The sequence below is a fragment of the Vitis riparia genome, chromosome 18 (assembly GCF_004353265.1).
Source record: "Vitis riparia cultivar Riparia Gloire de Montpellier isolate 1030 chromosome 18, EGFV_Vit.rip_1.0, whole genome shotgun sequence".
In the NCBI taxonomy this organism is placed as follows: Eukaryota; Viridiplantae; Streptophyta; class Magnoliopsida; order Vitales; family Vitaceae; genus Vitis; species Vitis riparia.
The window spans coordinates 8,344,727-8,361,868 of NC_048448.1; the positions used below are offsets into that span (position 1 = coordinate 8,344,727).

The 17,142-nt window shown below is 32.1% G+C and overlaps 1 protein-coding gene across 1 annotated transcript; it reads left to right on the forward strand.

The window, feature by feature from the left end:
• Positions 1 to 9,387: 9,387 nt before the first annotated feature.
• Positions 9,388 to 16,851, forward strand: LOC117906673 (F-box protein At1g47056-like). The gene is made up of 3 exons (XM_034819803.1): positions 9,388 to 12,399; positions 16,290 to 16,337; positions 16,615 to 16,851. The coding sequence occupies exon 1, from the start codon at positions 9,816 to 9,818 to the stop codon at positions 11,439 to 11,441; it is 1,626 nt and encodes a 541-aa protein (XP_034675694.1). The 5' UTR covers positions 9,388 to 9,815; the 3' UTR covers positions 11,442 to 12,399; positions 16,290 to 16,337; positions 16,615 to 16,851.
• Positions 16,852 to 17,142: the final 291 nt, after the last annotated feature.

The following is a 17,142-nucleotide window of genomic DNA, read 5'->3' on the forward strand; positions in this document are numbered from 1 at the left end:
GGTGGGAGTCTCTCGCCTCTACGGTTAACTCACCAGGCCCACTTATCCAAAAGTCCAATCAAACGGCCCAACGGCAGATCAACTCTGGATTCGTGGCCCACTCTGAATATGCCCCAGCTTACCCCAAAGCTAAGCCAACGCCCAATTTGTGTTGGACCCATTTAGCTTTGGGTTGGGAGTCATGACTCGTAAGACTGCTCAAACCCAAACGAGAATCATACGAGGCCGGGCCACTAGGCAGCAATTTTCATGCAAAAGTCTCTTGAGGGTGTTAGTTTAAATATTTTTAAAATGAGAATAAATACTTGTTTGATATACTTCCTACCCTTTATTTAAAAAAAAAAAATATTAATAACTTATATATAGGTATAAAAATTCTTACATTGGTAACTCTTCAATGTTGGCATTAAAAATGTACAGACTTTAAAAATTATTTAAAAAAATTAAGATATCATTAAATTTTTATTACCTCGGTTTTTAAAATTGTTAAACATGATTTTTAAATATATATATATGTATTATAAAATTTTCTATTTTTATATCAAATTTATTATCATTTTTTTATTTTTTAAAAATAAGAAAAAAAATGTTTACAAATAGAAATTAAAAACTTGAGTATGTTTTTATACATCAAATGTAGGAATGCTCAAAATGAAATAACATGTGTAACATTAGAGGCATGTGTCGTGATAAGCCAAGGATGGTTCATAACCTAGTAACCTACTTCCACACTTCAAATGAGAAAACCATGGTACATGTATTCAAGATACTTAAAGAATAATAATGATATAATGTGATGAGATCGAATGATTAAAAAATAATAATGATGATATTTAATGTGATGTAGCAGGACTTGTAATAATGTATTAATGAGGAAATGAGTGAAAATTCAATAATCATATGGTTAATCCACCAAAATGATTTAAATGTGAAATTTTTATAAAACCCATTGCCTTCAAGTAACATTGGGTATGATTTTTCACTTGTTACCTTGTTTTGATATATTTTTCTATTTTTTTAAAATAACACATTTAATCAATCACTATTCAAATTGCTAGGTCGATGTGTGATGGTATATATTTTCAAAAAATAGATTTATAAAATAGTTCTTAATTATTTTTTTATACACTTAAAAACAATATTCAAAATTTAACCATTCTTATAACACTCTACATATAAATAAATCTAAAAACCGTCTTTTATAAAAATTTCAATGTTCTCATAATTAAATCTATCATCGAATCAAAAAGATTATTGGTTCACAGTTAACTAGTTAAATCGTGATCAAATCGATGACTTCATAAATGTATAATTTATATATTATTAAAATTTAAAATATATATGAATAAATTAAAAATCAATAATATTATTTTATATATTTGATATTATTAAATTAAATCATGCATAACTATAAAAAATATTGGTATTTTAAATTTAAATAAATAAAAAATATATATATATATATATAGCATTTAAATGTCAACATATTGAAAATGAAAAAAAATCAATTATTTAATTAAAACTAATTTTATAATTTTTAAAAAACTATATTTTTTTATTTAATATTATAACTTTTTTTAGAATATAATTCATTTTGTTTTATTTGTTATATTAAATATTAAAAAGTTATAGTCAAATGGTGTCCTAGGTCATTTACTCAACTTGGTCCCGGTTCAAACAAATTGGTGGAAGTGAGAGGCCACCACCACCAATCCTTTTGATTAGGCAAAATTCAAAACTCAAAATTCAAATTGTATTTGGCATCAAATACCACCGGCTCGTCAGACGCCAACCGTTCTCATTTACAACGAGTTTGACAAATTAAGAAATAGAAAACACATCTGGAGCCTATAATTTTGACGGTGTCAAACGTCAATGTATCGAATGCTAGGTTCCCTGAACAAAAAAGCACACGCCAAAGTGGTCTCACGTTTTTTCAAAATTTCACTGATTATCAGGGTACGATTTTCAGGTTGCTGGGCAGGCGCCGACTTCTTCAGATATGAATAATTGCATGAGGATTTTTTTTTTTTTAAATATATTATTTTAAAAAACATATTATTAAAATACGATAGCTTCCAAAAGGGTAAAGGTGGACTCAACGCAATAACGATCCCAAAGGGTCAGGAAATTTTTTTTCTCAAAAACCATTTACCAAAAATAATTGATCAAATTTCATAATCATTCTTCAATTAAAGTGGATAATTTTTTTTGGGGCAATTAAAACGCCTTAAAAGGCCTTGAATTCTTGTTTGGGCTTGATTTTTTTTTTTTGTTTGGTGCCTTTTTAATAAAAATGTCTTCATTTCTTTTATAAAAATAATATTTTATTATAAAACTTACATATAAATAATTGAAATAATAAAAAATATTTATATCAAAATAAATTACTTTTTTAAGTAAAAACATGAAATACAGTAGCTTTACAAATTTAGGGGTTATTTTTTCCTTTTTTTAACTGATTTATTCTTCTTAAATTTATATTTTGAACCTCACAACCCACAATCACTTAAAAAATGTTAGTCATCATTTCAAATGAAAATATTTTGGGAAAAAGTATATTTTCATATACCATTTTAAGAAAAATCATAAAATAAGAAGCCCGATTTTAAAAAATTCAAATTAATACATTTATCTAAAAATAATTAGAATTATGTGTATTTTAAGTCAAATATATTATTTTTAAACACATAAGTACTATATTTTAATAATATAGATAATATGATTGACTTTACAAAACTTTAATTACTTTCAAAGGATTGTCATTTTATGATTATTTAATAAATATGTGTGAATAAAAACATATATTTTAAAATATTTTCCTAATCCTAATATATTAAATAATAATTTAATATGTTACTTTAATAATTAAATGCTATTGAAAAAATATCTCAATTTCTTACCTCCTTGGATTAGAACATAGGTTAAATATACTATATATCCTTTCAAGCATGTACATTTGCCCATTGACCCATACACTAAATTTCACACCATTAATCCTCAACCATTTAAGTGATTCACTTGCGAACCCTCGTCCACTTGTTGTAAATTCCACTAATAGTATCCCTTTAAATGGTGAAGTTACATATCCCCTTAATTTTTTGACGTGCCTTTTGATTAATTTGGCAAAAAATTAGCACAATTCCCCTCCAAAATCTAACTACTATATATCTTTTCTCAGCTTCATGTTTTCTCAATTACGTTATTTCTTTTGTTTAACTAAAATGCAAGCTATTCATTGGCATTATGGGAAAAATCACTAACAAAAATCTCTTGAATAGATGCAAATAAAATAAATAAAAAAGGGTTTTGTGTGAATATTGATATGAATATTGTAAGATTTTTATTATCTACCTTTCATTCTTGTTTTCTTTCATGGTTTTGACACTAAGGTGGTATTTGTTTTTTGGCTAAATCGAAAAAGCCAAAATATTTGACTTTTTCTATTCAGTTAAAAGTACATTGTTGATATTAACCAATATAACTAAAGTGAACTTGTTATAAATAAGTTTAGTTTAATTATATTGATTGATGTCAATAAATTACTTTTAATTGAATAAAAAAAATCAAATATTTTGGTTTTTTTATTTAACCAAAAAACAAACACCACCTAAAACTTCTTAAAATGCAAAGCAACGATGGTTTTTCATATATTCAATGGATTAATCATATAACGTATGAGCATTTGACATCTATCATCATCCATGGCTTATTATGCAGGATAAGGAAAGAATACAAAAAATAAAATTTGAAGCTTTGAATAAAATTATGGAGTCGATGTGCTTGATTTTATGTATTATTGGTGTGAGTTTTTTTTTTTTTTTTTTTGTCTTTCTTTAATGCAAAATGAGAAGTGTGCTATTAAAAAGTAGGTTTGAAGGGAAAAAGATTCATGATAGTAGGAAATGGATGTGGATTATGTAATATGAAGTGAGTTTAGAACAAGAGTAAAATGATAATTTTATAATGGATGATGTAGTATGAAGTGAGTTTAGAATGGAAGTAAAATGATAATTTTATAATGGATTATGTAGTATGGAGTGGATTTGTAATATGAAGCCATGATTTTGTGTTAAAAACTCTTTTTACAATGGGTTTAATTGGCAATGGATGGGCATGGGCATAATTTTGCATTTCATTTGTTATAACAAGGCAATAAGAAGCATGATAGTTGGATTTTAATTGAATGACATTAGGTGTGTCTGGGTTTAATGGATTGCATATAAAGATAATTTTTACTATGTGATTTTAATAAAACTCTTTGAAACGAGTGAAAAAATAGTTTAAATCCCTCCACTTGAGGATTTGAAAAATCATAGTGGAGCCCAGTAATCCTCTTGAATCACTAAAAGCATATTAATATTGAAAAAGAGAGAGTTGGTTGAGATGGTTCAATCTTTGTACGTATGAAACAAATTAAGAAGGGCCACCACTAGCTCTTCTATATCCGTTACAAAAACCACCATTATTAAAAATGTAAAACTTCCTCCCATTGTTGTGGACTAGAAAAATACCCTCAGATCTAAATAATTTGATCTCATTGTTCCGCTTTAATATCTCATATTTATATTTTCAAGTCTCTTTTATGCATAAACTTTGTTTGCTTGTATCTTACATTCTCTTTGTCTTCATCATTAAACACATATATAAGAGGTCTGAACTTACTGTCTCATCATCTTATCTTCTCTCATTTATAAGGTGGTCATTCAAAATTTTGAAATAATTTATAATATACATGATCACTTTAGTATATGCAATACAAGTACCAAATAGTCAATAAGTAATTCCATATAATATTGAATTTTCCTCGTATCTTTTTTATAATCCTAATATTTATTGCACTTCTTAACTTTTATCTTATATGCTTTAAATGTAGTCTTATCGACTTTTACCAACACGAGGGTCCACATTCTTCCCATTCCATACATTTTACCACTAATTATGCAAAAATATGCATTTAACTTGTTTAGTGTCTCCTTTTTTTCACATCAAACAATATATATAAAGACAAACATTCAACCTCAATCAAATTAAGTAAATGAATAAAACTTTTTATTACATGCATATCAAACAATCATATCATTTTCTCATTTATATATATATATACATATATTCAACAACCAACTCACAACAAAAATAACATGCTCATTCTTTGGTTTGGATTGCAAAATTTGATTATTTCTATTCATTTCCAAGTGTTGCATGCTCTTTCTTTATAATCTTCAATTAGAGTTGTACCCGATTTTAACTTTTTAGATCATGGATTCATGAGCTGGGTTCTTATTGTATCATGAGTTGAGTTTGTCATGTGAACCTGATTACTCCACTTATCAATATGATTGACGCACCGCTTGAAATTGGCGTGGGACGCGCCTAGACCAAGAGGGGATTTGAATTAAGTTGAACCCAATTACCACTAGATTATGTTTGGGCTTGTTAATATGTATTCACAATCAATTTGTTAAGGTTTATTATTAAAAGAATTAATAAAATAACTTTAATTATTTTATTTTAAATTTTAGTTAATTAATTAATAAAAGTATAAAAACTATTATTATAATTTTCTTAACAACTCTTTTGTTTATATCATTTATATGATAATTAAATATAATAATATAAATATTAAAAAAATCATATATGCATCATCATTTATTTCTTATTAAATGTATTTAAATTAAATAAATTATAGTTTTAATATTAAATATATTATCATTTATTTCATTAATCTTATTTTAAAAAATTATTATCACTTTACTTTTAAATTTTGTATATTTATCCTTTTAATTTTATTTAATTTTGAATGTTTTCTTAAATATTAAAAATATAAATTTATTTAAATAATAATAAAATATATAATAATGAAATTCTAATATTTTATAAATTAAAATTAATTTGATAACATAAATAATAAATTATTAAAACCAATATATTCTTATTTATTGATATTTTTTTTATCGTACTTATGTCAATTACACTTATAAAATAACTTTACCATGTGTATTCTTATTTATTTTATCATTTTTTAGAGTTTTTCTTTAACATTTTTATGAATTGTGAATAATTTTTTTCTCATCGATATTTATATGTGATATATCTATCTTTACCAATATTTCAAACCTTGCATAGATGATGTCATCAACTTTCCTTTAGGATATGAATTGGCCAAGTCATGATAATCTTCTTCGGTGTCATATACTAGGAAAACCTTTTAGTCGATCGAACTCTCAAGTTCAATGAACCTTTTAGTTGAGAGATATTCTAATTGGAAAACAATTAGTTGTAGCCTCACATAACAAGATGATCTTCTTGGATAATAGTGAAAGCTTTGTAATGACAATTTTTGAGATGACAATGAAAACTTTTAAAATAAGATGAAAGACTTCTTGAATGATAAGGAATACTTCTCAAGTGATGAGGAAGGTTTTTCGAATAATAATACAATAAGGACGACTTCTTGAATGACAAGAAAGACTTCTCAAATAACAATAAGAAAAATTTCTCGATTGACAAGAGATACTTCTTGGATGACAAAGAAGGTTTTGAGATAGCATATTACCCTACTCCCCTAATGTCCATTGTGAAAACTATTAAAAAACACGTGTTGCTATTAAGTTAAACATTGAAATGATGTGAAAACATAATGCAAAATTTAATAGAGTAATAAATATTTCCTAACCACTTGTCAATTTTTTTTAGTTAAAAACATTTCTCTTCCTTGATGACTTTATTGCAAGGCAATTTCCAACCTACTCAAAATTATTGAACAAATCACCTTTGTAAGTAAAGACTTTTTTTCCTACCAACCAATATAATTTCAACTAAGATGATCTTTTAGGTAATTTTCCTTTTTGAAAATCCACTATCATTCTAACCATCAATAAGCTTTTTTTTTTTTAAACCTTAATAGTTGATAAGACATCTTTTTTTATCTTAATTGTTAATAGGACAATTTTGTTGTTGTAACCATATACCAAACACATTTTTTTTTTTTTTAAGTATCTATTCCGACGAGTTTTCGTTACAATGTACATTTTGAAATTATTAAGTATACGACCAATAATACAATATATGTTATTTCCGAATTCATCAAAAGATAGTTTTACTCATGGGACAAATGATCACACCCAAATATTTACTTCTTATGAAAACAAACAGGGGCATCATATATTTGAGAGTGGAACATAATCTAATTTCCATACGAATATGTAACATATGAATAAAAGTAAAAAACAAATGAAAGACAAATAATTTACTTTCCATGTTTCAACTCACATAATATCTGTTTTAGTTGTTTTAAGTAATTTTTTGTTTTGTGTCGTGTTTATTTTTTGTTTTTACTTAAATTTAAATAGATTTTAATTTAACTTAGTTATAAGTATAATTTAATAGTATTAAGTATTATGTTTGTTTTTTATTATTTTATTTTTGCTAAGTATTAATTATTAATAGGGGGTGGGTTGTGTTGACATTGTGTTCGGATCGTTTCAAAAAAATTATTTGTAACATTCAACAAGAAAAAATCAAATATATTTATTTTTTAAAAATAAGTAATAAATAAAAAAAATTAAAAACAAATAATTTAAAATCTGAAAGTAAATTACATTCGGTATTAAGTTAAAAAACCAAATACCACCTTAATCATTCACTAGATAATTTTTATTTTTAGCCATATATTAGACAATTTCTTACTTAAACAATCCACCAAACAAATTCATGTGTTTAAAATATATTACGTAATTTTCCTTTTTAGTGATATATCAAACAAATTTTTGTCTTAACCATACGCCTCAACCACCCATCCATTTGGTGAACTCCCATAGAAAGATATGTTTCTTCTCCTCCAAGTTGAGTATAGAAACAACCTTTTGGAGAGACTTAGTCAAGTCTTCTTCCAAGAGAACAATAAAGAAACTATAGGCATGACACGACAAACCTACATTAGGTAGAAGTCATTTCCTTGTTTCAGACTCTATATTACCTCAATATAGCTTAAAAGTAGAAATGTTGGCGGAGTCCATCGTTAATATTTCACAAAATAAAATATTCAAAACATATTAAAGGTGAGAAAAAATTATCACGAAATAAAAATAAATTAATGAAAAAAATTGTAAAAGAAAAAATTCTTAGTAAAAATAATTAAGTTCAAAATAATAATAAAAATCCATTAAGTGTGTAAATATTTCAAGAAATAGTGTTAAGATTAATATAATAATTGGACAAAGCAATGCATTATTAAAAAAATGTATTTTTATTTTATTTTTAATTTTGATGATATTGTTTGACTGAATTTTCTTTTTATTTAATCAAAATTAAGAGAGTATGGATTGAATTTTAATACCATCAAATTATGTTGATGAAATCGTTCAATTAAACGACAAAGATGACAAGTGTTAAATCATGATTAAACTCTAGAATGAATGAATTTTTAACTTGTTGAATGTCTTAAGTTTTGAATAAAATTAATTTATTTACAAAAAAAAATATTTATAAAATAAATCTTTTATCAAAATAATGATCAAATTAGCGCGTTGGATATCCACGTCACAAATTCTTTTTTCTTTTTTTGTAACATATTATTTTAGCTCAGAACTCTAAACTTTGGATTAAGATATTTTGTTGAAACGGATGGCTTAGCTTTCACTAAAAAAAAATTCCACCTGTTTGTGGGGGTAAATTCGTGAATTGCGCATCCTCTCTTCATCGGTGTTTTCTTTCCAGTTTCCACCCCAAAAAACATGAGGGTAAAAAGTCATAACAAAATAAGCTTTGGAAAATTGCATTTTAATAAATATTTTCATTAATTTGAAACAAAAAAAAGTTTACAAAGTTTTGACTTAATATATTTAATTAAAAATAATTAAGATTTTTTGTCATCTTTTAGATGAAAGATAATTAATTTGATCATCTAAATACTATATTTTAATTTGAATCATAACTATTTTTAATAAACATATTAAATTTAAACTATTTTTAAATAATTTTTTTTTTTTAATTTGACCACAAAACACACTTTTTCGTTCCGGTTTTGGATCAATTGTATTTAGTCTTAGGTCATGATTGAAATTTAAACTAGAGCCACGTCCCACTCAACCAGCAGATCGTAAATAATGGTACCACGAGGGACGGGGAATTGTATTTATTGGTAGATGTGATGGATTCAACAGACTGAATTTTTGTCTTTCACATTGAGTTTGGTTCATAGACTTCAAATGCTGAGGGTAGGTAGTTCCTGATAAACTTACTATTTTCCTTTAATTTAGTTTGAAAATTAGTGCTTCTATTCAACCGTAAGCATGATTGAATCTGCTGTAATGGCGGGCATGTTCATCAATAAGAATGGATAAAGAAAGGTGCATTAAGACGTGAAAAGACGAATTTTTTTGTCCATGGGTGGTGGTGGGAGGAGAAAGTTCAAATTTAGGAGGATGCGACTCCTTACATACGGCACAGGGTTGAATACTGGAGCTTCTAACATTCAACCAGTGGGCGCACGTGATGGAAAATTGGGGCAGAAACGTGCGACTTGGGTGCAGGGTGCATGGTAAGCATACGGGGGCGTCCACTCTGGAATCTCACTCATCAAAAAGAAATAAAAGAGATGGATGAGCGATTGAATAAGGTAACAAAGTCCAGAAAAGCCAAATGAAATCTAATTTGAAGTCCGTCTACCAACCATCGACGGCAGAGCGGAAGTTGAGAGAGGCCATCCGTAACCTTAGAGCCGATCTCAGCCTCAAACTAAGCTCCGGTGGTGCTTAGATTAAGGAGGATTAGGGTTCGTATTGGTTCGCTGTTAGTAGTTCCGGTCGAAGTGGATGGGCCAATCAGCTTCTACTTCTGCGATATCATCAGGATCTAGTCGCCGAGGCAGCAATCACCCTCATCGATCCCGGAGTAAATCAATGGTGCAGATCCCTTCGATGCAGGTCGAAGAAAACGTTCAGTTTCGGCAGATCGATGAAGACTTGGACTACATCTCCGATCTGCCCGACGAATGCTTGGCTTGCATTTTCCAGTCGCTTGGATCTGGTGATCGCAAACAGTGCTCACTCGTCTGTCGGCGATGGCTCCGGATTGAGGGTCAGACCCGTCATCGACTTTCTCTCAATGCACACTCCGATCTACTTACCGTCGTTCCTTCTCTATTCTCTAGGTTTGACGCGGTGACGAAACTCGCTCTCAAATGTGATCGGAGATCTGTTAGCATTGGCGACGATGCCCTTATACTCATTTCTCTCGGGTGCAGGAATCTGACTCGTCTCAAACTCCGCGCTTGCCGTGAATTGACCGATGCCGGCATGGGGGTTTTTGCGAAGAATTGCAAAGGGTTGAAAAAGCTTTCATGTGGATCTTGTACCTTTGGAGCCAAGGGCATGAGCGCAGTCCTAGATAATTGCTCTGCTCTCGAAGAGTTATCCGTGAAGCGCCTCCGAGGAATCTCCGATGGATCGGCTGTGGACCAGATTGGGCCCGGTGTAGCTGCATCATCTCTCAAAACAATATGCTTGAAGGAGCAGTATAATGGACAGTGTTTCTGGCCGCTTATTATCGGCGCCAAGAATCTACGGACACTAAAACTCTTCAGGTGTTCTGGGGATTGCGACAACCTTCTCCAGCTTGTTGCTAATCGAACTACTAGTATGGTTGAAATCCATCTGGAAAGGCTTCAAGTTAGTGATCTCGGCCTAGTAGCTATATCGCATTTTTTGGATCTTGAGATCTTACACCTTGTGAAGACTTCCGAGTGCACGAATGCAGGACTTGTGTCAGTAGCTGAACGATGTAAACTTCTGAGGAAGCTTCACATTGATGGATGGAAGGCAAACAGGATAGGCGATGAAGGTCTAAGTGCGGTTGCAAAATGTTGCCCCAATCTTCAGGAACTTGTTCTTATTGGTGTCAATCCCACAAAGTTGAGTTTGGAGATGCTGGCTGCAAATTGCCAGAATCTGGAGCGGTTGGCATTGTGTGCGAGTGATACTGTTGGTGATGCCGAGATTTCTTGTATTGCTGCAAAATGCTTAGCATTGAAGAAGCTATGTATCAAGAGCTGCCCTGTTTCGGATCAGGGTATGAGAGCACTTGCATGCGGATGCCCTAATTTGGTGAAGGTGAAGGTTAAGAAGTGCAGGGCAGTGACTTATGAGGGTGCGGATGGATTGAGGGCAAGTAGGGAATCACTGGCTGTCAATTTAGACACGGGTGAAACTGAGCATCAAGATGCAAGTGCTAGTGATGGTGGGGCACAGGAAAATGCAGTTGAATTGCCTCCCTTGGCCAGTCAAAATGGAGCTGCTAATATTGCTTCGAGCAGTTCTGGTCGATCAAACTCTCTTAAGGCAAGGTTAGGGCTTCTAACGGGAAGGAATTTAGTGGCCTCAACTTTGAGAAGGTGGACAAGCAGTAACAGCAGTTCCCGGGGTAATCAGAGAAGTAACTGAACAGAACTTGGGAAATGAAAAACACTGTTGATCTAGTTACATTATTTTTTATTGTATTTTCTGCTCCTGTCTTTTGTGTATCTATCCTTGTGTGTTTTATTGCCTGAAATGAACATCTAGTGTCTGGGGTTGGATTTTATCAGTTCCACCCTTTTTCCCCTCTTTGGTTTATCTCATATACTTACTGGAACTGTTGCTTTTTTCGTTGGTAACTTACTCTGTTGACACTGTCTTGTGACAATTGGAAGAGCAGTAGGAGAAAATATGTGGAATAGATCAGTATATTGTCAGATATTAATTAATAACTGGCTAGGATGATATGTAAGATAATTTTCAATTTTCTTCCCTTTCCTTGGTTACTTCAATTTGAAGGAAACATGATATAATCCATAACTAGCTCTCATGTTAGTTGTGGCGATAAACAACTCTTTGCTTTTGAATAGTTATTAGCTCATCCTCTGTGGATTCTTGCACTTTTTTTGGTGGCAGTAGTAACATATGTTGAGAGAACATGTATTGATTCCTTATATGTTTTCTATCATTTTAGCTAAGTAACCATATGAAGCTCACACATATTGCAAATGATGGTTATTTCTTTTGTGCTCTTTGGGTGTATACAGCTTAGAAAGTCAGTTGACATCTTTCACTGTGAGTAACTTGGCTTTTTTATGAACATGCTGGATGAGCTATCTGGTTCCATTGTCAAACCTGCTAACTATTGCAGTTTGATATGCTCCTTTGTTAGTAGTGTGTGTATATATAGATTACATGGTATAACTATCAATACACCATCTGGTCTATCCAGTTTTATATTTGGATATGCTTGTATATCTCTTGGTTGGCAGGGTCCAAAGGCAACACACACCCTGACCCACTAAAGGTGATGTCATGTAACTATTTGCATGATGAGCCTGGTGGGCCATTATTCTGTGGTCTCACATATGGTGGTTCAGGTATGGTGAGTACACCTTGTTGCAATACCTCCTGCATATGATGAGATAAGAAAACTTCTGCACCAATGCTCTCTATCTTTACAAACAGTCGACCTGAAGAGCCATAAAATCACAATTTCTTTAGCCTTGGTTTAATATTTTTGTATGCCAAGAAAGAAAAGGTGCTTAGAGCTTCATGTCTATCTATCTTCTCTATTATGGTTTATATCATTTATATATTATGGGTTACATTTGCTTGTAAAATATGGTAGTGTGCTCTTTGGTACTAATGCAATTGAAGTTACTTTTTTCTAATACTTCTTGATCAAGTTGGTTTAATTGTAGTTGGCTAAGTTTAATGTAGGACAACTCTCGAATGGATGTATACAATCAAATTGGTGGGCTAGGGTTTAAGGAGAGGAACAAGGGACAAAATTTATGGAAGGAGAAATATATAAAATAAATATATAGGCAAAGAGGATAAGAAGATGAAGAAGAGATATAAATCTAAGAGTCACTAAGGCCTTCTAGAAGTCTCACCTAGAAGAAAATCAATGGAGTCTCAACATTGAGAGCTGCAAAGCATGCAGGAAAGCATGATTTTATTAATCCATTAATACTTAAACCGATTTTACATCAATGAGTCATATTTATAGCCTTTAGAAAATTTTAGAATTTGAATAAAAATATGAAAAAGTAAACCTAACCTATCTATTAACTATTTGAGACTCTTATTTCTTTTCTAAAACTATTAGATCTTCTAAAAAATTAAAATTAATTAGACTTACTTTTTGTCTAAGATCCAGTCAATGTTTTCACCATGCTGATTCAAATATGGGCCTTTAACAAGTTACATTCAGTTAATAAAATGTATATGTTTTGATCCCTTGGTTTTGGCATGTTTTGGCCATCTTATGGGAGATTCTTTTACATTTTTGAGATCTATGTCAAGCTTTCTTATGCTTGTTGGGTATAGATACATACTGGAGAGAGACTTTTGAATAGTTATTTGTAAGTTTGGTGATATATCCAAGGAAATTAAACTTGGGCTGCTGCAATTGAGCTTTAGCTTAGTCTTAACCATACTGAGAAGAGTTCTGTCAGAGTGACTTTTTGAAGCAATTACTAGTACTTTGAATTTAATTGTGTAGCTGATAATACTCCTAAGGCCTGTCTTATTGTTAGGCTGGCAGTATAATTGAGCTATTTCCTGAGGTGTCACTGGCAGCACTACATATCAAAGCTGCACAAAATGTGGCCTAAGATTGCTGTTTTTACTAAAACTATTTTGTAGTTGCTACTTGCCACTTTCTATTTACTGAAGGATAACCAATTTTTGTTTTAATAGAGAAAGGTCTATTTATAAATGTTATATTAAGTTGGTTATTTTGTAGAGGCTCTTAATTTGATTGATTGCAAACTTTGATTATTTTATTCTATATCCCTGAACAAACTAGGTTTTTATTTTCTTTAGCAAATAACAGATGTTGTGATAGAAGAAGCTATGAATTGTGAGTTTGGCATCTAGAGGGTGTTTGATGAAACCTAATACTTGATACTTAATGACTTAAGTTGATTTCAAGTTAAATTATTCTTAAGTTATTTTATTTTATTTTACTTTTTGATAAGTAAAGAAAAGAAATTGTATTAAAAAGAGGCGCTAAAAAAGCGGCCCAATAAATACAAGAAAGATATACTCACCCCCTTCACAGTTGAAACAAAAAACTGTCCAAAATGATGTACAATAGACAACCCCTCCCTTAAGGGGAATCCACCCAATCAATGAAATCTATTAATGTCGAAGGACCATCTTTTATAAACAACTCAGTCTCCGACCATAATAAGTACACAAAAGAACTTTTTAGCCTTTGGATGGACAACATGTTGTCTTCAAAGGCGATTTTGTTTCTTGCCTTTCAAACTGTCCAAAAAATGCACAAGGGGCCCGTTCTCCAAACTTTCTTCCATTTCTTACCCACAAAAGATCCATTCCAACTCAAGAGGGTTTCCCTAACCGAAGAAGGGACCACCCACAAAACTCCAAAAAGAGAAAAGAGCATCTCCCACAAAGCCCTAGTCTTTACACAATGGAGAAGTAAGTGATCTATGGATTCCTCATTTGAATGACAAAGATGACACCTATTTACTAAAGCCCAACCCTCTTCTGAATTTGGTTCAAAGTTAAAGCTTTTCCCCATGAGGCCTCCTAAGCAAAGAAGCTTATTTTTGGCTGAACACAGGAATTCCAAATGATCTTCATTGGGAAGTAAATTGAGGATTCCGATCCTAAGGCTTTATAGAGAGACTTTATAGAGAATTTACCACTCTCCATTGGCGGCCACAACACCCTATCCTCCTCATCCAAATTTACTCTCTTCGCACCCAACCATAACAAAAGTCTCTCCACCTCATCCACCTCTCAATCATTGAAAGGTCTAGTAAAATGAGGACTCCAACTCTCCCCACCTTCTGAGACATTCCAAACATCCTTCACCCAAGTCTCTTTGGAAACAGCTAAGGCAAATAAAGAGGGGAAGGACTCACACAAGGGTATGTCTCCACACCACTTATCCCTCCAAAAACTCACCCTTTGCCCATTACCCACCGCAAAGGAAAGGCTACTACTAATGAGGTGTCAAAGCTTCCTAATTGCTTTCCACAACCCCACACCATATCCCTCCCTTACTTCGCAAGAGCACCAACCACTTCGTTCCTCCCCATGCTTCCCCCTTATTACTTGATTCCAAAAGGTCTCTCTCTCATTCGTAAAACGCTAGCTCCATTTGCCAAGGAGAGCCTTATTGAGAATAGCAAGACTGTTAACCTCCAAACCCTCTTTTTTTTTTTTATTTGAACAAATGGTTGCCCACCTTACCAATTAAGGTTTTCGCTCAAGAGCCCCATCACCCCAGAGAAAATCCCTTTGAATTTGCTCTAGCCTCAATCTCATTGACCTAGGTCAGTGAGGAGTATAGACATGAAGTAAATAGGCAGGCTCAACAACGTGCTTCGAATCAAGGTAATTCTCCCACCCTTAGAGATGTATTGTCACTTCCACATAGCCAATCTCTTATGAAACCTCTCCTCAACTCTATCCCAAGCTACCACGGACTTGAAAGGAGCACCCAATGGCATCCCCAAGTAAGTGGAGGGTAAACTTCCCACCTTACAACCAAGTTCTAAAGCCAAATCCTCTACATTCTCCACTCTTCCCACTAAGATCAACTCACTTTTATCCAAGTTAACTCTCAACCCTGAAATAGCCTCAAACCACATAAGTAGCCAGTATAAAAAAAGTCATCTGGTTCTGGGATGCCTCGTAGAATAATAAGGTATCATCTGCATCTGCATCTGCAACCCCTTCACCCCCTCTTCCCCTCACTTGACAAGCGGACAAAAAACCTCCTCCTATAGCTCTCTTCAAAAGGCAACTTAGAGCTTTCATCGCAATCACAATTATTTTTAAGTTAATAAATTATATTGAGTCATTAAGTTGATTTACAAAGTCATTTCTAACTTTAAGTTACAATATTAAGTTACTTTACCAAATTTACTTAATATAATTAATAACTTAAATTAAGTTGTCAAGTCATATTAAGTCATTAATAAGTTGATTTACCAAACACTCTTCTAATATCATTCTGAATACATGAATGTCAAAAGGAAGATCTTTGCATGCTTGATGGAATTGACCATCAAGGTCACTTTTAAGATGCTTTTGCCCTACGAGCTACATTGCATTAGGTGGGAAATTTATTGGGCCATAATTTTCTTATTTGAATTTCCCCTGTGGTTGCACCAGGGGATATCTCAATGATATGGAGATTGATTTTGATGTGTGGCAACCATGGTCATCTTTCAGATCTTGTTTGCTTGTTATGGTTGGCTGATACAACATGAACTTGTTGGATTACAGGGTAACAAGATTCAGGAGCTGAATGGCAAACATTTGTACATGCAAGTGGTATGTTCCTCTGGTTGAATCACCAGTGGGTGATTATAATAATCATTGGTAACATCTGTTTACAATTCCTGTATACTATGCTGGATCTTATTTTGCTCATATGGTCGTTAGCTGATTGACCAATGAAGATGAGAAATCCTTATATTATTAATGTGGTATATGCTAGCAAGGATAGGTGTCTTTTTTCTTTTGGTAGTTGTCTACCAAAATAATCATCAGATACATTTGCTAAGGTCTAATCATACTTGTGTAGTAAGTTATGCTTTATCCTTTGCAGGGTGCAGGAATGAAGGGTGGTTTTTGTGCTGCGTTGGTTAGCATTTCCTACTAACTTGCAAAGGTTGCTTAAAAGTTCCAAGGATCAAATTTTGGCAGGCGGCTTCAAAGTTTAGTCCCGGTAATGGGTAATGGCCTAGGAGTGAGTAATCAGCTCCAAATTAGACTGTCTTTTGAGTCCTTGTAGAAAATTGTTCACATCCCCATTGTTTATTCAATTCATACCCACCATTGTCTATTTGATTCTGGCTGCTGTGTGCGTGCATATCTTTTAAATGAGATTTGAATATTATTCCATGGTTGAAGATGGCAAGGTGGTTTTCCAGTGTCTGGAATCCTGACTTGCCTACCCACCGGGATGGGAAATATTCACAAGATTTTGGTGCCTTGGTAACTGATATTTTGGCCCCTTTCAACAACTGGGTGAATACAGCAGATTTTCAATGAAGAGACGGTGGAAAGAAGAAAAGAAAAAGCATGGAAAAAAGATAGGCTTATTCGTATCTATTATTCTTTCGTTATTTCCCCT